The 26,804-nt window shown below is 39.4% G+C and overlaps 1 protein-coding gene across 1 annotated transcript in view; it reads right to left on the bottom strand.

The window, feature by feature from the left end:
- KCNQ1 (potassium voltage-gated channel subfamily Q member 1) overlaps positions 1-26,804 on the bottom strand; it is a 332,273-nt gene that overhangs the window by 271,326 nt on the left and 34,143 nt on the right. Inside the window, exon 2 of the mRNA XM_077784257.1 lies at positions 20,580-20,670. Coding sequence (XP_077640383.1) covers positions 20,580-20,670 — 91 coding nt within the window. The remainder of the gene's footprint in view (positions 1-20,579; positions 20,671-26,804) is intronic.

Here is a 26,804-nt window from a genome sequence, read left to right as displayed (position 1 = left end):
CAGTGGACAGCCTATAGTGCTGGGCACTCCAAGAAGAATATTTCAGGAGTTTAACCAATCAATGTAACAGCCACCCTGTGGCTTGTGCTGAGGGACAGTGCTGTAATGAAGAACTTGTAGGCACATAGGGACTTACATGTGGGGCTTTATCAACAAAAACGTTTATACATCTTTTTTCCTTAGTGTTTCATTTACAGACACAATGACTGTATGGTGACATGTAGGATAAGTAAAAGCAGAAAAACTACATCAGCAAAAATGAGTGTTTCCTCCCTAAATCAGGTGGTGCAATCTGATTTCCTTCCAGATCTCCTGGGACAATACATCTTATTGCTTCCTTCATTTAAACCCAATTTCCCTAGACCTTATCTACACAGCAATTTCCACTTCATGGTGAGTTTGTTTGTTGCATTCTGGTTGCTGCCCCCACAGCCCTGCCATAGCAAAGGATCGCGGAGGGGTGCTTGAGACCAAAGATCACTTAAGCTCTGACAAAAAGTAAGCAATGAAGATTTGAAAGCAGTCAGTCTGCATGACACTAAAAAAGGCTTTCAATGAACCCCCAACTACACCACTGCTGCAACTAAACCTCGAGGCTTCCCATTTTGGGAGGGGTTTTAACTTAAACTCCAAAAGCTAGTATTTCCAGAGATGACCATGACACACATATTCCACAGAAGTAAAGGGATGATTTTTTTGTTCAATTTCAAAGCAATTGTGCTAGAAAAATCCCATGATGAAATAATATTTGGACACAATACCAAAACCATGCCTATCCTTCTTTCAAAGTGTAAAACACAGACACTGCAGTGGCAGTACAGAACTATGTATATTTAAAAAAACACATCTGCACCCAACAAAGGATAATGAGGCATCAAATCTGTTTGCTTCATCATGCTTTGAAAGCACAATACTTCATTAATCAGAAAAATAAGTTCATCAGCTGTCCTTAACAGGTTTAGGACCATGAAATCAGGGGGTGCATAACAAGGCACTACATTTTTTAGTAGTATTTTACTGATATAATTAGACAGCAGCTATAAATAAGCATTATATCCTGAGAAAAAGTCATCACTTTGAAATATTTCAGTGGTTTAGGAAGTCCTATCCTATCTTCCAAACTGATAAGCACTATGAGCAAAATTTGCACACCGGTGAAAAAGCTGGATTCTTTTAAGCATAAACTGTCAGAGAGATGGTGATGATGCATGTCAACAGACACTTACATATAACAGAAAGATTCACACATGCTTTTTAGAGATTTTAGAAGCTTGTGTTTCATTTCAGAAATACTATTAGGCCTGCATTTGTTCCACCTCAGGTTTCTACTCTCAGCTGGAACCACCTTGGTTCCACCCATAAATCTGTGCAGGAGAGGGGTGTATGCAAAAAACACACCAAGGCCCTACTTCTGACATCTCAACCTCAGGTTAATTGGTGTGAGCTCATACTTGAGCTTCAAGCAAAAGCAGCACTCAGGTTCCTGAAAACTATGAAGTACAAACAACAAAAAATAAACCGAGTCACAGCAAGAGCTTTGCCATACTACTGTGAGGTAAATGCACTGATTTTCTGCCAGGTCCAACAGCAGGGATAAAGGAAAAGAGTGTATGCCAACACTTCATAGACTTCTAAATCTATTGCATGAAGTTAATCTGAGACCAACAAATGTTCAAACCAATGATTCAGACTGTGAACAGCTGCAGAAGCCAAGGAACCACTGCAGATATCTATCTCCCACCTCAGGGAACAAACCAGACCCAGGGGATGAGCAGGTGAATTTCTGGCTCCATTGATATTCAACAGAAACCATCTCATAGATTCTGGTTCAACAGTTGCTTTTTCAGACAAAAAAAAAAATCACAGTACAAATCAGCACCTTTTGACCCCTTCTCACATTTAGACAGCTCAGATCTCAAACACCCCAAAATTCAGAGAGATTCTTCATGTTTAGGCATTATGTTTTGTGGTGCAACACATATTTAAAAGCTGCTACTGATAACTTGTCACTTTTTGTGCCAATTCATCAAGTAGTTTGTATCCAGCAGATAGCAGCTCTTAAGTTTTTGGCACAGGAAAGCTCCTTAACGTATTTATACGATGGCAAGGGTCTCTATGTGTTTCAAATTGAAAGTTATGCCTTTCTCTGTCCAAAAGGCACCCTGTTTTGAATAACAATCACTGCAGATCTTAAAACTGCAGCAGAAGTGACAAGCAACATGACAGTATCTCACAAATATTAGGAGGACAACCTGCAGTTTGAGGCTCTTGTAGCTGAAGCCTTTTCTATTCCCCTACAGAAGGTTGCAGTGTACAGGTGCTCCAGACACCATAAACACCACCCAAAGCTGAAATCTCTGTCCAAACAGCAATAAGTAGCTAGGTTTAAGATACATACAAAAGGTTAGGCAATGTCATAATTTCTCTTTAGCTTTTCCTTAAATTAAGTGTTTGGTTATGTACCTTAATGATGTATTTATTACCAAATGTGTTTTTAAATGCACTTACTAAAAGATATACACACTGCACTATTATAATTCTTGATTAACCACCGGTTTCTAAAACATGCATATAACTTTTAAAATCCACCTGTTTTGATTCATCTAATGCCATGCACTACAGCAAGACAGAAATAAAACATGTTATTTAAAGCTTTCTGTAACAGTATATTTGTCAACAATACTTGATCAAAGCGTTTGCTTTCACTGTACCATATTTGTTTAACTACTGCTGCTTATTTTAGCCCATATAAAGAGTTCTGAACAACATAACCTCAGGAGATGCCAGAAGAATGCAGCTTTTAAACACAACCTTACATTCAAAGAGCAAAATCAAGCTCTAACAACATAAGCAAGCAAAATTCTCTCATATACAGAAACCTTTCCTGTGTGATTTTCTTTTCTTTTTTGAAAGATTTAGTGGCAAAACCAGGATCTAAGTATTTTCTCTGATAAATAATTCAGAAGACAGTAGAAAAACTCACACATGGTTGTTGCTATTTGGCAAAAGCTATTTGAATACATTTAAAATTTTTACTTTAGTACTTTATTACCAGAAAATCAAGCATTTCACATCCAAGAAAGTTCTGCTGGCTTCTGTGTGGCTTGTTTTCTTGAGGTCGAGTCTTTTAAACACACCAGATTAAAAATCAAACCAACCCCTCTTATCTGTTTACCAGAATCACATTCTCACACTTCAAGGTGTTTTCTGAGTTTATTACATAGGGGTGTACACCCTTTATAGGGGTGCCTTTGACCCTGGCTGGATACCATCAAAGCCACTCTATCACTGCCTTCCTCAGCTGGTCAGGAGAAAGAAAATATAAGGCTCATGGGTCAAGATAAGGACAGGGAGAGATCAATCACCAGTTACTGTCTTGGGCAGAACAGACTCCACTTGAAGAAAACAGTTTAATTTACTACCAATCAAATTAGAGCAAGATAATGAGATATAAAACCAAATCTTGAAACACTTTCCAGCCACCCCTCCCTTCTCCCAAGGCTGAACTTCACACTCAAATTCTCTGCCTCCTCCCTGCCAGAGGGGCAGGGGAACCCCAGGAATGGGGGTTGTGGCCAGTTCATCACACTTCTTTTTCTGTCCTTTTACACATTTACTGTGTAGAAAGATGAAAACACAGTTCTTTACTCTGAATCAACAGTAATGCTGCACTGAATTGGATAAGATCAATAGTTCTGTGAATTACAAAGCTCCTGAAAAGGCCACAACTTTATTTTGATTGCACTGAAAAATGTAACCAGAAGGTACGAAGCCTTGCTTTAAACACCCTTCCCATGCAAGGAGGGAATAAGCACCTGTAGCTCACCATTTAAATTATAAGTGAAACCTTTGTATCTACTAAACTTAACAACAGTGCAGTAAGTATTGACATTTAGGGCTTACAAACACATTTTCATATGATCCACATATATTCATCCAGCAGGCAGGGAGAATTATAACAAAATTAGCTAAAAATGATACTTGTCATCTGACTTCCAGGTTTGACATGTTTCACAGGCTTTCCATTGCTAATAATAAATCTGTGCCTGCCAGTAGAGTTAATCACACCAGATGAACACAGACTTCAGGATCACTGAACGTTTCAAAGATGTGAAAGGTGCTTCAAATGTCAGGTGGTGACCATCACAAATGAGAATTTAAGGGACAGCTCCTGACCCACAGAGGCAGTCACCTGCTTAGGCTCATGAGAGCCACCTCTCTAAAGAGCACCCAACCAAGCCCACTCTTAGTGCCAATCCAAGCAGCAGCACTACAGGGAGGGAAATCAAAACAAATACAACCCACCATTCTTCAAAGCAAATCCTGAAGGAAAGAGTTTCACATAGTTTCTCCAGACCTCTCCACTAGCAGTGTATCTCTCCTTTGGAGTAATATTAAAATGAAGTTTTGTGCAATTTCACCTCACACACACAGAAGTATCAGTCCAGGAATCAAAAGCAAGCTCACAAATATTTTTGTTTCTTCTAGACAAAACCAAATCTCCTCAAACCAGACTGCAAAGACCAAAGGTCTTTGCAAACATAGTAAATGCCTTTGGCTACTTAAAGACAATGTTTATTTTACTTCAAAGATTTTTAGACTAAATTACCTTAAAGAAAAAAGTGCAAGCAAAATACCTCGGTCTCCTTTTCTTTCCCAAACTCTTAAAACATGCCAGTTGGTCTAGACCTACATATCACAGGCTAACATAAATAAGTGCATCTTTCATGAAATTTATTTCACAAACAGGAGCTAGACCACTAGACAGATGCAGCAGCTATGTTTTAAACATTCTGGCATCCATTTTCACCCCTATTTCCGTTTCCCTGCACCTTCCTTTTGATCTGGCCCCACCCTAGGAGGCAGTCATCTTCCCTGGGGGAGGAAGGGTGTACTGGCACAGCTCAGCTCTGCCAGATGTTCTGAGGGTGGTTTGATTCCCTCGCTGCTACTTGCTCAAGAGACAGAGGAGGTATTGCTCTGGGCTAAGCTTCCTGCTCATTGGCTCTAGTGGAGCTTTCCAACTTCTGAATTAATACCCAAACTAAGAAGCCAATTCACAGAAGAAAACATAGGGAGGGTGTATGAGAAGAGATACCCTGTTTGTTTGATGGTTTGGACTTCTATCATTAGGGCCAACAGGTAATTTGTGATTTACAAAATGAGCACAGATCTGGGGAAGTGTCCTTCAGTCAGTCCAGCCTCTACTGCTTTTATCCTTCAATATTTCACTTTCCACATTATGTTTGGGGCCAAAGCACAAAGGGGCCCTCACTTACAGCCAACTCCCAGGCACCACCAGGAGCACATGAAATAGGTGCAGCAATCACAGAAGCACGTCCTTCAAAGCTCACAGGAAGCCCAGAGTGGGTGTGAATTTTTCTCTTGCTCAAGGACAGGCTTGCCTGCTTTCTTCCAAGGTATTCTCCAGCTAGAAAAGCAAAATTCTAATAACACTTAGTACATTAACTATTACAGATTTTTCTTTCAAGAACTGACTTTCTCAGAGAGGGTGAGAACCCAGCTGTAGACTGTAATGCTTGTTCTTTGTCTTCCCTGCAATCACATCTTATCTTTCCATACTTTGGCCTTTCTTCTTTAAATCATTAAATGAGACTGGAGAGCTGCTTTTTTTGGAATTGACCCATGAAATAAAAAGCTATACATTCATCTCAGAGACATGCTCAAGCATAATCCCACAACTTTCTGCTGTACTATCATTTTCCTGACTTTTGACGTGAAGACAATGAATCCAGTAGTCTGGCACAGTTTAACATGTGATACAGTTTAAACAAAATTTCTCTTGGGAAAAGGCTTGTCTGGTGACATTGGCAGCACTAGTGACTGACCCCTAGGGAAGTGGGACAGCCACACACAGATGGGAAACAGCTAGGAAGGGACTACATGGAAGCACTGAAACATTAGACCCTACCTCATGGCTGAAAACTCAAGTGCGAGGTCCAGATGCTAAAGTCTGAATGTGTTAGCATCACTAAGTGACAGATAGATGATATTACATAAAGTTCGATTTCTGGCTGCCCACAATTGGAAACAATTCAAACGAAGGCCTGATAAGCTACTGACAAAAAATAAATCAAAATAAAAAGCACACTGCCTTGAAACTTTAGCATTACAGCCAGGAACATTACAGCAAGTTCATTTGTTAAAAGAACTGCTTGATTTTGACCAAAGCAACTGAAATTTATTGATTTCCTCTGTTATGAATTGAGATGAATAAAGACCTAATAGATTACAAATAAGAAGCCTTCTTTGTTCTGTATATCACTTCTGCTATGCTGGTCAGTCAGATGCCATTGTTTTTCCTCCTGCTCCCACAGCACGTGAGAAATATCTTACTAGGAAATAAAACAATTTAAGAGCTACAAACCAGAAGTATTCCCCAGGTTTTTTACTGATTGTTTTCAGCCTTATATCTAGGACTAATAATATGTAAGAAAACCAGTAGCAGTTTTAAAGAATTCCCCATACTGGTTCAATTTTCTTTTTTCATTTAAAATGTTCACAATACCTCGGGTCCTGGAGCCTTTTAAGAAAAGGGTTGGGATTAATATTTATATAGAAGTGATTAAAACATATTTTAATTTTAAAAAGCTGACAGGCAAGCAAAGTTGTACAGTGCATGAGAACCTAGATGCACATTCAGGAAGGCAATACAAGCTCCCCCAAATTCTAATTGACATTGGCTTTCTGTGTATTTGGATTCGCCATTCCTTGTAGACTGCTTCAGTCAATAATGATTTTTAAGTTCAAGTTAGGGAAAGAATGACAGAAGATACAGTCCCACAATGAAATTTGCAATTCGTTAAGAAATTATAATGCTCAAGAAGTCCCTGTTCCAAGAGATAAACAGAAGTGACACTTCCTCCCTCATCCAAGCCACCTGACATTTCTTCCTCCACTTCTTACACCTACACATGAAAGGTTTCACTGACAACATCCACCACCTTCCACCAGTTCTTTAAAGCAAATCATTTTGCTAAAGTGAAAGAGCTCTAACTCAACATCTTCTTTAAATTATAGGAAGTAAATATTTGTTAGCAACTTTGTCAATGCCTCACCAAATTAGGGAACAAGGAGAAAGAAACAGCTGTTTCAAGGAACACACAGCTCGGGTTTCTCAGGTAACTGTCAGAAATAAGTTTCTCCTGCTTGCTTCCTTGTTTTCTCCATAATGAACCAATGTTTCTCCATCTAACACCAAGACTATTTGTCTTTGCTGTACTTTTATTCCATTCTATGGCCCAAGAGGCATGGCAGCAGAATATCCCACTTCTCACCTGCTATTTTCCAGATGTTCACCCTACTAGATGTAAGTAGCAATTATCCACACATTTGTGGGAAATCTACAGGAAGTACAGAGGTAAGGAGTTGTTACATTAAAAAGACCCTGTTGCCTGACTCTACTTAATAGAGATTTAAAGTGCTAGAGGATATTCTTCTGAATTGATTCCCTCTTCCCAACAAAAAGCACTAGCAACACTGCAGGGAGAAAATGACCAAAAGAAAACTCCTTACCCTCTATATTTACAAACACTAGTCTCTTCTTTCCAAGTGAAAGCTAATTACCAGCACAAAATCAGAAGAAATCAGCAGTTAGGGCAGAGATCATAGAATCACAGAATGGTTTGGGTTGGATACGACATTAAAGATCATCTCTTTCCAACCATGGGCAGGGGCACCTTTCACTATCCCAGGCTGCTCAGAGTCCCATCCAGCCTGACCTTGAACACTTCCAGGGATGGGGAATCCACACCTTCTCTGGACAACCTGTTCTAGTGCCTCACCACCCTCACAGTAAAGAATTTCTGTCTAATATCCAATCTAAACCTACTCTCTTTCAGTTTGAGGCCATCCCTCCTTGTCTTGTCATTATATGTTCTTGTGAAAAGTCCCTCTCCATCTTTCCTGTAGGTTCCCTTTAGGTACTGGAAGGCCACAATTAGGTCACCCCAAGCCTCCCTCTTTTCCAGACTGAATAAAGCTAATTTGCCTCCTAGAGAAGGTGCTCTGACCATCTTCATGGACTCATTCCAACAGATCCATGCCCTTCCTGTGCTGGGATCCCAGAGCTGGATGCAGCACTTGCAGGTGAGCTCTCACCAGAGCAGAACCCCTCCCTCAACCTGCTGCCCAGAGCCCAGCTGCTTTCTGGACTGCAAGTGCTCATTACACATTATGAAGATATGACTTGGTTTTAAAGACAGAAATACCCCTGCACATAAACTACAAAATAAATGGAGCTGCCTGGAACTTGAAAGCCAACACTCCCTTGTGTCTGAACACTTAGAAACCAGAGTTCAGCTGCTTTCCAAAAGTCGAATCAACTCATGAAACAGGAGATTCTCTTGATCAGAATTTCTCTTAATGTCTTCACTAGCATTTCAGTACTACGGTTTGTTGACCTTGACAAAGTAAAGATTGACAGACTGACTGTTTGTTTTGGGAATTGTTCGACAGAACGGACACAGTGAGCATTTTTGTGTGACTTGATGCATGGCTGAGCTTCTCACCTCTGACTCATCGGCCATTAACCTGACATAATCAATTAAGAAGAGGAAAGGAAATTCACATTATTGCTATACTACTTGAAAGCATTTTTTCTACATTGTAGCATGGAGTTTCCTAGCTCTGTTGCCAAAATATAAATATAGGTCTCTGTTTACAAAGTTATTAATTTCAATTACTGCTGCAAACTTCTGCTGCTTAAAAGGTCTACAAGGTCCAGGATCTATTGCCTCCACCGTATCATAAATGTATTTGCAAGCACATACTATTGTAAAGTTGACTTGTATAGTCAGAACATTGCCCCTAATTTTCTTGAATTTTTTTCCTTGTGGATGAGATAACAACTTCCTAAGACAGTTCACAATTAGGAGTAAGGGAAGAATTATTTCTTTAAATCCTTTTCAACTCTGTTTGATTTAAAAACGTGTATGACTCACAGTGGTTAAATATTTAACTGCTTTACTAATGAGTCAAATCTTAACATGTGAGTATGAAAACACGTGTCATTGCATCTAAAAAATCACACTCAAGTCCAAGGACCTTTTAAAAATGTATATGTTTTTATATACATATATATATATAAATACATACAGAAACACACATGTTAGGAATCTATAAAGCAAGTTGCTGTTTTGAGACTATTCTACACACATTTACTATTCTGTGTTGAGATATGTGGGAGTTGGGGCTTGGTTGTGCAGGTTTGTTTTTTTCTTCCTTTTTATCAAAACAATTGCACTAATTCAACCCCAAATGTGCCTGCTATTGTATTAATAATAAGGATGACATAATAGTACAATTATACCCTGTGGGACTAGGCTACACTGCCATGTGCAACCACGTGCCCACCATCACTTCAAAGACAGAAAGAGATTGAAGATACTACCCCACCCTGCTGCTCATTCCTGCACTTCTCATCCTGGAGATTACCACCCACAAAGCTGAACAACAGTAACCTGCTGTGGAAATGCTCTTTGCCCTCTTTGTTACAACCACAGTAGGTTTAACCATCTTTGGTGGCAAAAATAAAAAGGCTTTCTGGGGCAGCTGAATACTGCAGCAGACTGTGTAAGTGAATACAGTGCAACCCAATTCAGGGCAGTGGTAAATCCCAAGCAGGGGCTGCAGCAAAGAGCTGGCAGATGACTGCTTCTTAAGATTTCCAGAGAGATGTGCATCTGCAAACCTACCTGCACCCTGCCTGTTCTAGCTGAACAGTTTGAACAAAACAGCTTCTGTTTGTAGAGATGGCCTAGCTGCCAGCTCGGGTTCAATCACCAGCTCTGGATTACGGTAGGCAGGTCTAGACCTGCAGGATAAACTTAACCTCAGCTAAGTTGGACTCAATCAGCTGTCAGGCTACAGCTCTGCTGTCCTGCAGCAAAACAGATTAAAAGTAAACATTAAATGCTGCTTAATCCATTACTCAAATAAATACACAAGAGGCACAAGCTCCAGTGTATAAAATAACAAGCAAAATCTCAGCTTTTGGGGGGCAAAAAAACCAACAACAACAAAAAAAAAAAAAAAAAAAAAAAAAAAACCAAAAAAAAAAAAAACCTTCACAGTACTAAGTTGAGAAATGAGACAAGTTGTTAAATATATTTAAATATATTTTCCTTTTCAATGTTGTGACTGCTGAGGCCCATCACAGAACCAGAATGCTCAGAGCAGGCCAAAGCTGAGACTTCTGGAAGTTGTGTTTTCTCTGCCTCAGTGCCTGACTGTACAAGAGCCCACTCAGAACTTCCTCCCCCTTACCTTTTCAACCACTTTGTTTGGGCTGCAAGGCCTATGAGGGTAGGAGCTATCTTTCAGAGCATGTGGCTCCACACTCTACTAGGTGTTGTACTTGATCTTTCAGGCAGAGCTGCAATGGAAACAATAATGTCCTTTCTCAGAAGAATAACACATGAGCCTGCTTGTAAATTGTGTTGCAGATAAAGTTTCCATCACACTTTTAACTATCAAAAGCTAACAAATCTTACTCTACAGTTCCACAAACAGTTTAAGCAAGAACTGTTGCCAAAAGAAGCAATCTCATCTGGCCAAAAAAAAGGTTAATTTGAACCCATCTGGGTTCTCCAAGGCAATTGACAACAGAGCTGCATAAATGCTTGTGTTGGCAGAAGGAATGGAGCAGCAGGATCATTTCTTCAGGTGGCAGTGCCAGTTTATGCAGGCTGAAGCCCTCTCTTGAAAGTGCAGCCTGGGTTCTCTGAAGGATTTATCTCACAAAGCCAACTTAGAATGGAAAAGCTATGGATCACTCGATTTTACACATAAAACTGCTAATATTCACCTCCCAAGAATGCTGCGAGGTTAATCACACTCGTGTTTGTAAGGCATTACAGAAGTAAGATTAGTAAATATTTAATTTTCTCTCCTCCCTCTCCCCCAGCCTTGGCCACTGAGTATAACTCATTCCAAGCTCCATATACTAAATCAATGACTTGGAGCAGCTCCTGGTAGGTAGCTGTTGAGCTCCCTGCCTCTGGGCCAGATGGAGGTCAGTCATCACACACATGCAGTCCAATCTAAAACTGGTCTGCAGTGCTGCAGCCAAAACAGCATCTAAATGCATTGTACCCACCCGTGCTGCAGGGAACCATGGAACAGACAAATCACCTCTACAGCAGACACCCTTTCTCACCTTGACCTGGGGAACAGCTGCAGAGGAATAAAGGACAAGTAAATCAATTCCTTTTTGCATGCGTTCCACGTGTGAACACATCCTGTCAGACTGACAAAAATAACGACGAAAAGGAGAGTTTCTGAAAGGTCCCTAAATAAGGATGTTAACAACATGCTGGAGGAAAAAAAGAGGCCAGCCTCAGTGTCATTAGCATAAGGGAAACCATCAAAGTGAGGCAGCACATAGCTTGCTTTCACAGACTGGGTGTGAAAACAGGCATTTTGGTTATTTTGTTAGTACTTCAAAGTCCAGCTGTTTCTGCGCGCCAGTAACAGCTCTTGGTTCCCCAACATCTTGAAAATATGTTCCTAGCCAATGGGTTAGGTGGAAATACCTGATGTAAGCAATAGACTAAGGTACAGGTCCCTGAAATCAGTGACCAGTGGGGATAGCTGAGCAGTGCAGAGGTTTTAGGACATTTATCCCAGTATTTGGTCCCTAGAGGGAACTCGGAAGCCTACAGAACTTACTCTGCTGCAGTCTCCAACTGTTGTGGTTGTCAGGGCACATGGGCACCCGTCCTTGTTTGCTCCTAAGGCACAGGACATGCCACGAGCACATGGAAAGGAAAACAGCACGTGGCAGTTCTCTGGGCTATGAAGACTTCTCCAGCAGCTCAGTACAAACAACATGTTCTGAGCTCGACAATTAAATTCATTTCTTTTATAAGCTGAGATAAAATGTAAATGCCCATGCTAAATACTGCTAGCCACTGAATCAACAGCTCTCATAAACTTTCACAAGGCCTTTCTAATTACTGAGATAAAGCATAATTGGGCCTCATAGTACAACAGGAGCAATCCTAGAAACTCTTTGTGCAAGACAAGTTTAACACAACTCATGTTTCAGTCATGATGACATTTTTTATACCAACAAAATAAAAGTAAATTAGATAAAAACACATTTAAAACATTAAATGCGAGATAAATACAGTTTGCAGTTACATAAATCAAACTCATGCTTCCTAGGTTACCCTTAAGTACAAGCAGACTCTGTTGAAGAAATCTTTCCTATTACATCCTGATCCTGTTAATATTTATGCACACAGGAAGCTCCACTGAAGTCATGATGACGACTCATACACACAAAGTTAAACACACTGCACAACTGCAAGTCTCATGCCGTAAAAACTTCACTTAAAAACTTAGAACATAATTTAGTTGTCTCTGCATATGTACATTTAAGAAAAGAACAACCAGCACACAGTCTTGCTTTCTTCCCTCCCTGGAAGGCATTACCCCCTTGTCTAAAGCCATGGAATAAACTCTCAGTAGGGCAGAATTGCCAGAGGCTCTACTGAATACAAATGAAATCCAGCTAGAAGTACTTGTTTCTTCAAGTTATTGATGAAAAAATAAACATTCTGTATATAACTACACATGTAAAGAAGCATATACATAAATACAGATGAAGAAATAAGAGTATTCGCCCATGTTGTTGTTCTCTATCTGTGCACAGTCAGATATTTGTCACTTTTTTCACAGCAGGGCAAATTTCTAACCGGATGTTCACTTACTCATTGCCTTTCCAAGAGCAGTTAGATCTCAGTGGCAAGATGCACTCTGCTCTTGTCAAACACAGAAGTCAAGAAGCAAAATAATGAAGCCTTCTAGAAAACAAACTCACAGAAGTTTACTTTAGAAACTGCCAATAAAAAGAAAGCCACTGAGAAGTCCAGTTGATTTTGGACTTTTAGCCAGTTAATTGAACCCACTTAACCCAACATTGCAAAATAAAGTTCTTAATACACTCAAGTTATTTTCTCTCTACTAACTCCTGGAACCTCCCTTCTTCTTAGGCACTGAGACTCGCTGCTTTTCTGCACTACAGTTACACCACACCTGCAGAGTTTATTCCAGTTTTGCCTACCAAGGGCCACTTAAAGCCATTCAAGAGCCACCAGCAAGTGACAGCTGGCAAATTCAAACCTGTCTCAGTAGTCTATCATATGTAATCAATTGCAAATAGAACTTCAACAGACTCATCCCATTATTTCCTAGCTAATTCCCCCTGGGAAAACAAGCCAGCAAGCTCCCACTTTGAATCATGAAGCTAGTTTTGCCTGTCTCTCCTCCCAGCTTCTCCCTTTCCCCTCCCTTTGCCTCAGTTCACTGCACCGTTTCAGTTTTTCAGCTTGATATCCGTTATGTTATGTCAGCTGTTACATTACGCTTAAAACAATAGACTCCAGCTGGCTGAGGTCAGATGTGAAAACAAGGACCTAACAAAGCCAGAGACCCTCCAGTTCTACTGAAATTGAGATACACACTGAATGTAGCACTTAATGACAAACTACTTTCCAGACATTTGGGCAAAGCATAAAGGAAACACCTGTCACTGCAAACATTACACACTAATCCAGATAAACCCTAAATTTAAAAATCTTTCTTTTCACTGCTTGGCTATAGCACACAGCAGTATTCCACAGTTTTAAAATTTCTTTTCCTAGATGGAATTTGCATTACTCTGCTTGTTTATTAAAATAATAAATAGTGAGAAATATGCATAATCTCAAAGAAAATACGTTTACTATGCTGCTTTTGGAGTTTACCAAGATGATGTTCCAAGTTTGATGTGGGTTTACACCCCAGGAAAGCTTAGACAAACTTTAACTCTTAGGTAGGAAGCTTGACAAAAGTGAATAACAAACGTAACTGCGAATGAAACATGCCATTTTCAGTGATGACATTTAGTTACCTGCACCTTTGAACACAATTTATTAGAATGTACCTATTCTTAAAAATAAACAAACCACTTTGTGAATTATGAAGGCAAATAAGAGCTCTTGAGAACAGGTGAAAAACTCATAACTCCAGAGAACATCTCTTATTTATCAAAACCCTGCATGCAATTTAAAAGCAGTGTTTCCTGAAAACTTTCACATTACTGCAGCTCATGCATGACAAGCTGGGGTGATGCTCGCTCTGTGCAAAAGGACAGTGTGGCACCCTGCTCATTTTGGTCTCTGGCAGAGACCCCCGGGCTGCCAGGGAGGGAGATCACCATGTCAGATCATGGGGGCCACCAAGCAGCCAGCAGACAGCACCGATCCATCACCAGTGGCTTGTGCTGGCCCACAATCTGTCACCAGCCCCACCCTGAGTGACATCAGGGAAGGTCGCTCTTCCCAGAGCCCGTTTGAGTCCCAAAAAACGCCTGGTACTTCACAGCCACCTCATCCCAATGGGGATAAATGCTAAATTCCTTCCTGCACAACGATGCAGTTGCAGACTTTAAGTGGCAGTGTTCAGTTATGCCACCATACAACTCCTGGTACAGAAATCCCAGAGAAGGGATTCTGTGCCTTTGTAGAAAAGGTAGAAGTAATAAATTTTCTACATCCAAGCCACTCCATTGTAGCAGACTAAAATAAGAATTCAAACCCATAATGTGGATCTTCTAGATTAAGTGTATTAATACATGTAAAAAGAAATGTAGGGGTTTTTCTATACAAACAGCTGGTTATTCTTATCATATACATTTAAAGGCCATTCTTGATAGTAACTTTAAAGAACTTTAAAAAAATAAACTTCTTTTACCCCAACTGAATAGGAAACATCTAATAATACCAAGAGTGTACCTGGCAGGGCATAACATATTGGAAGTCTTTCTGTGTTTTAACAAGTTTGAGAATTTTTTCTTTCTCCTCCATGCAAACACTTGCCCAATTCATTTCACTGAAAGCATTAATTGTTCTCCTTTTTTTTTTTTTTTTCTAAAAGTCATCCACACGATGAGCAATAAAGTGGACCAAATGGCATGAATTTTGAGGCTCCACCACAAAGTTGCCAGAGTTTTCTCTGGCACCAATGTTTACATGGCCCTTTTCTCCCATCTCTCTCTCCACAAATTATGATTGCTAATTACTCCTATAAAATTCCCCAAGCCCATGTGGAAAAACATTTCTTTATTAAGAGTTCACTTCTTCCAAAATGTATTTTTATCTAGTTCAGGACACCATCCAAGGTCAGAAGCAGCCACCCCAGGAGAACACAGCATGGGCCAATGCTGCCCTCTGCAGATTTTAAAGGGAAACTCCAGTGCCCTTCTACAAGTTCTTGATTTTTAGCACATGTCTAAACAAAACCAGCTCATCTCTCCCTTACTGGTCTTAGCATGCTTTCATTCCATATCGCCTCTTCATTCCCCCTTAAGTCAGATTTCATCTACACCAAACCAGAGCAAGAGGCTTGTCTTTAATTTTTTTTTTTTTTTTTTAATAAGAAAGCACCCATTTAATGAAATTGGTTCAGCTGTCCTGGACAGACAGCCTTATTTCCACTTAAGGAGCATCTGATCTGGCTCCCTTTGACCTGCTCAGAACGGACATAATGCAGAATTTAAGCATGTTCACGCAACCTTCTGAACCAAATGAATTAAATCCTTTTAACATCACATTTACATTAAGCGCATAACTCTCTTCTGCAGGCCAGGGGAGTTGACAAGGGATTGCTTTGAGAACAGCTGGAACAAGTTAAGATCTTACTACCAGCAACATTTCAAACCAAGGCAGCAGATTTTGCAGTCTGCCAGCACAGCCCAGCCATAAACATCACAATCAGGGGCTGAAATGCAGCCAGAAACACCTGGGTGCAGATTTCTTCCAGCTACTCCTTATACAGTTGCCTCATTAAAAGAGGGGAGGGCAATTTTAATTTCTAATCGTGTTTTCTGAGCCTTCAAGTCAATCACAGCTGACATTGTTTCTACAAACTAAAATGTAAAGAGGCCAACTTGGACTGAAAGCTGGGATTCTCCACTTCAGCTGTCAGTGGAGTGACAGAAAGGAAAGGCTGCAGTGAGTGACTCCCTGGACAGGTCTTTCTGCAGGTCCAACAAAGGAAAAAGATTAAAGACCATAAATCCACTAGACACATCTTTTACACCAGCTGGCCTCACTTTGGGTCAGACCAGGGGACATTGCTGAGGCTGCACACACTAATTTTTCACTTTCTCAGCTACAGTTGTCCTTCAGAGTCTGTAGACTAGATCAATCTGTAGAGCTGTCACCAGGCATTTACAGATATTAAATTCATTTAATTTTTCAAAAGGATGAAAATGCACCAATGCAGATGGCGAGTCTGCATTTTAGCCTTCTAAAGCAAGGGATATTATCAGAAAAGAAAACTGCTGGGACCCCTTTGAACTGTGTATCCTCTGTGAAGACCACCTTCAGAAGCAAAAGCTGTAGGTGTTTTCCTCTTTCTTTCTCAAAAGACCCACAAAAAGCTCCAGCAAACAAAAGCCAAGTTTTATACTCAAAACATTATATTAAAAAAGCAATATAATTTAGATTTCCTATGGGCCTAGGTACTGTGCCAGTTTCTCATTATTGCAGGAGGAATTTCAATGCCAATAAAGTAAATATTAATAAAACAATTGCCTTTTTATCTTATTTTGTCTTTTTCAAAGTTTAAATATTGTTTAATCTCTTCAGTAAAAAGTATGCTAAAGTAGAAAAGGAACTTAAAACAGAAAGCTGGAAAGAGTTTATACTTTCATCATAAAAACACAGCTTTTTCTTCTTTTTTTTTTTTTTTATTTGGCAGGAATCAATATTGAAATGAGATTCCTACCAGAAAATAGCTTTTTCAGGCACACCAAATATCCCTTGGTTCAGCAGAATACTTAATCCCCTTGGATCAGGCACTTGGATTTTCTTAGATCATGCTGAGATAACAGCATTCTGCTGTGTTCTGGCACTATAAAATCCTTGCTTATGAAAATAAAAGAAAAATATGGCCTCTCTGGGAACATACATCTCTGCACTACTTTTTTTCCATAGTTTAGACATTGTAGTCTCAAAATCAATTTTTACCCTGATATACCACATTCTCTTTATGAGTCATGGCAAAAGCTCTCCCGCACCATTATTTTACAGGGCCAAGTGTACACAAGACTCTTCAAAATGATGATGCTTTCACAGCCTTGGCTCAGACTCCAGCTCACGCTGGGCAAGTGCCAGCGAGTAACTGGAGTCAAACACCCTCCGACAGCACCATCTAGTGAAAAAAAAAAAAAAAAAAGAGAAAATAAACACATGCAAATTTAAACAGTTTTCACTGCATTCTGGAAACGAACAAAAGGCCAATTCTCTCCTAATCTCCCATTACAACTGCATTTAGGTATAGCTTTCATCAAGGCTCTTTGCCTCGTGAAGTGTGGTGACAAGTAGAGAAAGATTCAGCAGCTAATTGTAAGCTTTTTGTCTAAATCTGGAACACCACTTGGAACACATATAAACTTGCCCCTGTTTATTTTTCCAATGCTAAGCTTCTGTTTTTCTTCCTTTTATGAGAAATAGAAAGGTTTTTTAATGCTTTTAAATTATTGATAGCATAACATCTTCTGTTTCATGCTGTGCTAGTGGGTGGTGATATTTTAAGACACGCAGCTCCAGAAAAATAATCAAAGTAATATATTTTAATATTCTACAAAATAATATATTTTTATATACTACACAAAATGGGTTTTTCCACCCAGTTTCAAACTGAAAGTGTCACAACATGTAATCTCAACAACTTTTATAGCTTTTATTTTCATGTGATTGTAATATCTTGTATTATTGTATTAGTAAAGCATGAAATTCTTCTTCATGAAAAATGGCACACAGCTTCTATTTGTAACTTCAACGTGACCAGGTTCTCTGCTTTCAAAAAGACTGCCTGCTGAAATTATGCAGGTGCTCAGATCTTTTACAGGGTCAGACCCAAGTTCTTTGGCTATTTGGAGGAAATAAAGCAGTATAGCTATTAATTTTGAGTGCTTTTAATGGTCTTGTTTAATCAGTTTTCCAGTCAGGAGGAACAGATTCTGTTCTTTGCCCAATGCATATCTTCAGTGCCATGCAACTCCACTTTCATGGGGTTACTTGAGGTCTCAAACCACAAACTCTGCAGGGCCAAAGTTCCTCTATTCTCATTGCCCAGTTAAGCCCAAGCAAAAGCCATCTTCAGGATTCTCACAGTCCTAGTAGGTTGCTGGTGCTCCTTTGAGCTCTGTCTCATTTAGTATTATTTTGTCAAACTGCTTGCCTTCCTTTACTCGCCTACAATGACAATGTTGCCTACTTGAACTGTCTGGCTCCAAATAAAAATCATTACTGTCAAATAATTTTAAATCCTTCTATAGACACAGAAAAAAAATTAATTCCTACTGCAGAGCAGTAGAAAGAGCGCTCTCCTAAGTTTTCATTTCTCCTTACAGCACCATTTGGTTTGGAAGCCTGCACTCTGTCTTTTCCAGTTTTGTGTCTTAATCCCTACATGCTGTTGTTACACTTTATTTTACTTCCTTCTTTCTATTTTGCAGTCTCTCTTCAGCCAGCCCTCTGTGATTAAATCTCCCCCTAAGAATTCAGTTACATCTACTTTTGACAACTTGTAAAAAGTAAACAAAAGTAAAACAACTTCTTTGACTTTAAGGTAGTTGAGTACCTTAAAATCAAAGAAAAATCTCTTAAGAAGTAGAAGAATAGGAAATTTCACTGGGAAGATGCCAACAGGAGTGAGATTCTGACATTTATATTAGTGTTCAAGATGCCACAGCTCCTTGGAAGTCCCACCAAAAGTGGATAGAGCAGAGAGCACATTAGCCCATCTACTGCTTTGGACAGCTGGCTCCCCATAATCCCCACAGATTTCATGAAAATTGCCACAGTTAATCCTTTCTGAAAACAATATCAGACTGTGCCAATATTGAACAAACAGACAATTGCTCATTTCCCATGAAAGCCATGCCAGTAGGATTTCAGTTTTAGAAATTAACCAGTTTTTCTCACTATGTAGAACAGGAACACAGGGACATCATTCACCGATTCCCTCCTTACTTAGAGAGGAAGATAATCCAGAACAGTACAAATACAATCCATACTGGGTATTCCACACACTGTGTGCAATCCTGAATGCTTTGCATGCACCTTACACTGCCTGGATTGCTCAGAAACAGACAACAAAGGATGAACAAACCAAAACAAGCTCCATGATTTCACAGGGTGGGGACAGAGAACAAAACCTTATTAGTTATGTTGTCGCTAGAAGTTGTTTCACTGAGACAACACACATGTCCAATATTATGATATATTGCAAAGATGGGTGAGACATTACCAGGAGTTAAATTCATCCCAGACATTGCCAAAAGTTATGGATAAAAAACCCTACTAGTTATAGAGTAAAAAACCCAAAACAAATTAAATCTGTACAAAAGAGAAAATGCCAAACCAAAAAAAAACAAACAAACAAAAAAAAAAAAAAACCACACCAAAAAACCTGTACTGAATGCAGAAATAAATGTATGGATGCTCTTAGCTGGCACTAGCTATGTTACACCTAAGAGTTCACACATCTTACAAGTTAGGTTAAAAATAATATACAGGAATGAAAGCATTTAATACAGAAATAGTATGATTGACACTAAAGTTAATAAGCTATATTCTTATTCTTACAGCATTCATATTGGGTGTAGAACCTCAGCATATTTAATAGATAAATAGACAAAAATTCTTAGAATTGATGGGGGTCTTAAGTGAACTTTTTCATGTGAATAGTGTTAATACACCTAATGATATTACTGGAGCATTGCTACAATGCCTGTTTTAAACAAACATTTAAATTGCTAGTTAGCATTTTGTTAATAAAGTGACAGTGTTTCCAGAAGTTAAATAACCGTCATTGACCTATAAACACTAAGAAATCAATTACTTAGCATGGAGTATCTCACTAGTGAGGTACAACAAATTAATAAAAGTCTGGATGTTTAAAATCATGCCTCTCCAACCTCAACACTAAGGCTCTTCAATGAAATCTAGGCAGGCAGGACACAAATTCTCCTGAAGCATTTGCTGATACATTGTGCTGCAGCACTGCTGGACTATAACCACAGTGACTGTGTTTTCTCTGCTGAAGGGAAAGAGCATAAGACAAGTAGAGAAAGTTGTCTTAAAGTTAATGGACATGAGTTTTCCACTTTTGAAACAAAGCTGGATATGACATCAACTAAATTAAAGGACTTCCACTTACTTTTTTCCCCTGCTGTGGCCAGGTGTCTGGTCTTCAGTACGGCTCAAAAAAGTATTAACCCAAGCAATAGGAAGGATTCAGGCTTAATTAGAATAACTGTACGTGTTAGAAACACCACAGGTGTCCTCAGTATAGGCCACAGAGGGTAGCCACTTCATTTTTGGGCTACCATGACCTTTTGAATTTCTGTAGCTTTGCAGACTCATTAGAGAAAAGGAGAAAAGTCTCTTGTCAATTAAACCATAAGGAACATTTTGTTTGATGTGGTGTTAGCTCAGGAGATCAGAATTTTCACATTGTGTGCAAACACATATCAATCACATTAATGTCCATATACATACCATCCAAAATAATGTCCCTGTAGCAAGAGCTGCATACTGCTCAATTGTAGAAAGCACGCTGAAGATAAGGCATATCAGCACAATAAGGAAGCTGCAAATGAAAAGAAATTAAATAATTAAAATAATGTAATGCAGTGTAATAACCTATAGGGAGAATAGATAATTATGCCATCACAAATCGTCTGTTTACACTGAAATGTCATTGATATTGGATTATCCCTAAACACATCTGGTAAATGTTGCATGATCCTGCTTCCTGTTGGATAGTTTATTTCTCTTCAGACACCGAGGTTTTGGGTTGGACATTATCAAATGAAACCATATGGTAACATTAGCTTTAGCCTACCTCTAAGATTTGCTGTTTCCTGGCCTCTCATGAAAAGAACATTCCTTGCTTTTTCCCATTTTGAAGACTACTCTAGCTGAATCACCATATAACCCCCAAACATGTTTCAAATATTTTCCTGATCCAAAGCCCAATAAACTGGGAAAAAAAAAATTAAAGCTAAGACAAACTTTAATAGGCTGTGCAATACTGTCTTTTATAATTTCTCCCTAAAAGACCCCAAATAAATGAAGTCTGACATTTGGCATTTGAAACACAACCTAGGTCTGATTCCACCTGCCATGGGCAGTCACCTATCCCTAAACCAGGTTGATCAGAACCCCACACAGGCTGGCCCTGAACACTTCCAGGGGTGGAGCTGACACATTTGTCCTTAGGGAAGGGGTCCCGGTTTCCAACATAAGATCTGGGACAGCCAGAGAAACAGCCCAGCTGTCTGTAACCTCCCCAAAATCCTCTTCCCCCATGTGGGGAGCAAGGATGCTCAGCCCTACAGCCTGTGCCTTCAGAGCCCTTCCCTGAGCAGCTTCAGCTGTGCCACCACCCCACAGGACTGCTCACCTTCCCTACAGGAATCAAACACATGTGGAAAGAAAACCATTTCACACCCAGACTAGATGCTATCCACTACACATTAACCATAGGCAGCTTCCAGTTCCCGAAGAACTGCATGTTTCTTTTAAAAACACAGCATGAGCAATCAGCAAGACTGAAACCATCCACTTGTTAAACACAAACTTAGTTGTTAGGGCTATTTCTCACAATTCTGTTGAGACAAGTAACACCAATCCTTTGTACTCAACTGAAACGTGCTGCCAAATCCAGTAAGTAAATCACCCATCCTATTATATATCTCAAAAACAGTTAGCAATTTTTTTTAACTAAAAAAAAAATAAACCCACAAAAAAAGAAGTGATCTAATGAATAAAACTGAACTCAAGAGAAGTATTAAACCAGGACATAAGATTGGCATAGCTCAGCTGAAGTAATCCAGGGCCTCTACCTTTGTTCTGAGAAGTGAATACTTCTTTGGGTGAATCTTTTGAAAGACCAAGCACTCAAGAAAACAAAACTGAATTAAGGTTGACAGAAGCTACACCCCCCGCAATGATCCAAGATACAGCATATGCAAGTCCAAAGCACACACAGAAAAATGATGCCAGAATCACAGAATCATTAAGGTTGGGAAAGACCTCTCAGACCAAGCCTGACCTTTGAGATTATCAAGTCCAGCCTTTGAGATTGTGCTACCAAATAGTGGAGATAAAGTTTGTAGCTAATTAGGCACAAAAATCAAATAGATAATGAAATTAATAGGATAGAGATTATCACATATCAATACAAGTACCCATATAAAAATATACTTTATCTAAGTAAAATATAAGTATGTGAGTGTTTGATTCATCTCTAGACTCTTCTTGCTTTACCCTGTATCTCTGCCTTTGGGCATTCTCAAGCACAAGTAAGCTGTGCAGACAAAGCAAGAGAATGCAAAGGTGAGTCAGTAATTTGAAACATAACATAAATGTTCCCTAATTATCCAGCCCTTCTGTTTGCAATATTCTCACAACTGCATAAGAACAACACACATGACCATGTGAAAATAAATGGGGTCAGTTGCACAGACAGCTGAGGATCTCTGGATTCAAAGTCCAATACACTTGGACCAATATTCTGTACTAATATAGAATCAGCAGTTCAAAGCAAACAATGAGTTCCAAGGGATGAGCAGTACCAATTCACATTTACTATATCCCTTAACAGCATCAGACATCATATAATTTTCAACTCAGCCAGCACATGAAACCACAAGGGGGCAACCAAAGACTATCCCGTTTCTGTCCCTTCCCTAAACAAACACAAACCTTAATAAGCATTGAAGTTGAAAGTTAATGTCCCGAATTGACAAGAAGATAAACTTAGGGTCAATTGTTTGCCAAATCTTTTTGCTTGTTTCTATTGGAGAAATTGATGGCTGAGGTAAGAACTGCATCAAGTGCCACTCATTCCACTACCTACCTATTTTATGGGTTTTCAAACACATGGACCCATTTCAGTCTTACTAATTTTGTTTTTCACCCCCAGAAAAGTTCTTACAATTCACTGCTGCACTCTTTCCAGGCTGATGCATGAAACACCTTCATAACCACAAAGACACATTATGCCAAGCAAAACAAAGATGTTTGGTCAGGTACTGCTGCTTCACCTCTGTTCCTTTGGCATGGCAGAGACGACACCCACAAGGTGCCAGTGCAGCACCACAGCTGAGCTGCTCCCCCTGTTACACTGGCATTGCTATTTTGCTCAGATCAATTGCACATCAGGAACAGAAGGTGCAAAATTAAGTCATTAAACAAATATACATGGTGTCCTCCTCCTGTGGCATGAGCCTACTGTTTGTTGCCTTGCAAAACTCAGCTTTGTTTTTGTTTGGTATTAGTGGCTCCCTTCTCCACCTCTGAAGTATAAGAAGGGAGTGAGGCACCAGTAAAATAGAAAATGGGAAGTTTGGCACCTTTTTCCTTTCTCTTTTTTGACAGTTATCTCTTCTTTCTTCAGTCAAAAGTGGAGCACAGATCCCCAGTTACTGCCTAGGCAGCAGGCAAGTCCACAGGAGTGGACAACAGTTGCAGGGACAGACTCTGCCTCAAACTTGAATTTGCTTATGCAAAAATCATCCTGGAGCAATTTAAGTGGCCAGCCTCAGGAGAGCAAACATTACAATTTTCACAAAATAACCTTATCACTCTTACTATCACTTTACTGAGATTTAAAAAAAAAAAAAAAAATCACAACAAAAAAACCTTGTCTTGATACAGATGCAAACTCTTCATTGAACCAGTAAGTATCAGGGAGACCAATGGGCAATTGACTCCACTCTGGTATAGTTTTTTTAATATGCATTTTTCCTCTAAAGGAAAGATAGCCAGCAAACACTGGAATTTCCTAAACTCTAGCACTCTAGCAGTCAGACAGGGCCTCATCTTTTGCAGAGCATGAGTCTTTTATCTCCTGAAACTCACTGCTTGTTTCTTGTTTACCCTCTATGCGCAAATGTGACCATCTTCAAGAAAGGAAGCAGAATGAGTTCAGGCTCTCCTCAGCTCTGATCTCACTCTGTGATTGTGGGGCTAAGCAAGCAACAGAGATGAGGAGATAGCCTGTGAAATTTTTCATGTTTCCCTTCCAGGTTAGAAAGTGGCATCTGCTTGCCTGTAGATAAGTCACATCTACTGCATCAGTAGATGCATGCAAAAATGCTCAGCTTGGTGGTTTAAGTCATATCTAACAGTGCTATGTTTGTTTTTTTTTAACCAAGAATCTTGCCAGTGGGTGATCAACTCTGTACTTCCTGCTGTGGAACCACAACACCACTGTTAAAGCAGTGTGGACATTACAAAGCAGATGTTTTCCTTCATGGACTCAGTTCTTGGTGGACCAGTACAAGGAGACCCGTGCCCTCTCAGACAGCACTATTTTACTCAAAGCCAGTTTCTCTGGTTGTCTTTTCAACTCGGTTTCCCCAGGCAGCTGCACCCTGGTGGAGCCAGAGCCAGAGGTGGAGCTCTCGGTATGCATGAAACAGCAGCAGGGGCAGCACTGCAGCCACACCTGGAGCTCCCTTACATCCTCAGCCTGGAGCTGGGACGTGTCCATGCCACACCACCTCTGGAGAGAAGAGCACCAACACAGCCACTGCTGTATAGAGAGCTACAGGAGGCAGTGTCTGCACAGGTGTGCTCACGTGGGCTAACATTTAATAAATGAGTTTTGTCTTGTTTCATTGTGTCAGTCGGACAATTTAAGTGATTTTTTTGTCTTGAACAGGTTTGAGAAACTAGAGCATTTCCACAAAAGAATCATTCAGCCAGCAAGGGAACATGGCCAGCCAGCATATGTGTTGTAACAAAAGATAGGAAATATATTAAGAGCTAAAGGTAGATTTAATGTTTTATGACTGTTTTACGATATATTTTGACTTACAGACAGACCTATGGCTTTTTCCCTGACCTCAGTGTCAACTGCAGGAACTTGACACATTACAGGTACTGTGCAGCCTTCAGCCCTGAACTGCTGAGTTTTTTCTATATTTAACTATGATTTTCGAACATTAGCATGTCTTTTTTGTGGCTTGCGACAATGTGTAGAATGATCAAAGGAACAATAAACTACTTACTGAGAGATAACAATGCTAATTTAGTGAATGTCACAGGTAGGAGAACTGATAAAAGGTTTATAAAATATGTCCAGTGATATGACCAGGAACATTTGAAAAAACAGTGCATGAGACATGCTGGAAGTACTTAGTCACCAGATTAATAGAGTCTCATGTGCATGCTGTTATCATCAAAACCAGCACTAAAATGTGGGTAGATTTCATTCCTTCTTGGAGTGTTTCTTACATATCCACAGTATGTAAGTTTCCATAAACCAGGAAAAGGTTGTCCTTAGCCATAAACTGAGACCTTAAATACATTTAATAGATAGGAACATGCAAAGTTCAGCTCAATTTATACCAACCTGAGCTCTAACCATCCAGGAAGACAGTTTTTCCTTGTTCAATCTCACAAGCTGCCTTAAGTCCAGTTTTTCTAACCATTTTTATTCATTACAGCTATCCGTCTTGAAGATATCCAACTATTGGTACATATAGGGAATATTATTTTAGCTGGTAACTGCCAGCTAAAAAGAAGTTACCAGCATCTGTGCTTTTTTCTGCTTGGCATGAGGTCAAGGGCTAGGTGTCTACTGGAGAAAAACAACTGTAACTAAAAAAGAAATATTCTGAGAAAAAAGAAAAAATTCTTTAGTCTGTTTCTATGTACTTAACATTCTACCTAAGCCCCCTTCTTGAATCTGTCTGCCCTTATTTTTACACAACTAGATTGTCTTTCTTTGAATGCACAGCTCTGTTCAGCCACATACATGATCATTCATCTATCCTGTAACTCAAGTGTGGTTTTGTTTTGTTGGATTTTGTTAATTTGTGGATTTTTTTACGGAGTAGGTAACTTTTTTTTTTGCCATTAACTTCTAATTGTGACACGTTTCTTAAGTAAACAATGCAATTTAAAGTTTAACCTCCTCTAAGTATAAAACTTTACAAGAATTGGAAGGATGACATTGAGAATGAACAACATGAGTATGCAGATTAAACTTGGGCAGATTCTTATCTCAATAATCATAATTTGGAAACTATAATGCTCCTGCATATCTAGCTCACGATAGTTCATTAAAACATATGACAGTATCAGTATTTCATCTTTCATCCCCATGGCTAATACTTGCTGATACTTTTCAGACTATGCACTAAAAGGTCAGTGGTATCAGAAAATGACATTTTCATGCAGAATTCCAAGTTACACATACCATCATTGCAGTGTGGATTTAGATAGACAACTTCAGGTAAGTGACACACTGAAGATTATCTCATTTTGTCATATATTCTGCTGCATTCCATGCCAGCAAAGTAACTCCTTCCTTAATTTACATCAGAAAAATCCTTATGAAAATCTTCACCAGGCTTTTACTACTACAAGTCAACATAAATCTCTGACCTCACACAGTATCACAGTCATTTCCACAGTACAAACAAGAAAACATTCAGAACTAACCCATATCAAATAATTTCTTACTGCAGCAGGGCACCAGGTTTTTGTTCTTTCACTCAATGTATTTTGAGACTGCTTGAGGAAAAAAAAAAATCTAAGAAAAGGTAAAAGAAGGGGAACAGGTAAAAACTTGTAAAATAAAGGAAGAAAGAAGTCTATGAACATAAACAGCATTGCTATGAATCCAATACAGGATGGCAATTTATGAGATCATCAAGGTATAGTGTCAAGTACAAATACCAACCAGTGCTCCTAAAGCTGAGAAGC

This window comes from Lonchura striata, chromosome 6 (genome assembly GCF_046129695.1).
Source record: "Lonchura striata isolate bLonStr1 chromosome 6, bLonStr1.mat, whole genome shotgun sequence".
In the NCBI taxonomy this organism is placed as follows: Eukaryota; Metazoa; Chordata; class Aves; order Passeriformes; family Estrildidae; genus Lonchura; species Lonchura striata.
Note: the sequence above shows the minus strand (reverse complement) of the source record. Positions and strands in the feature narration are given on the sequence as shown.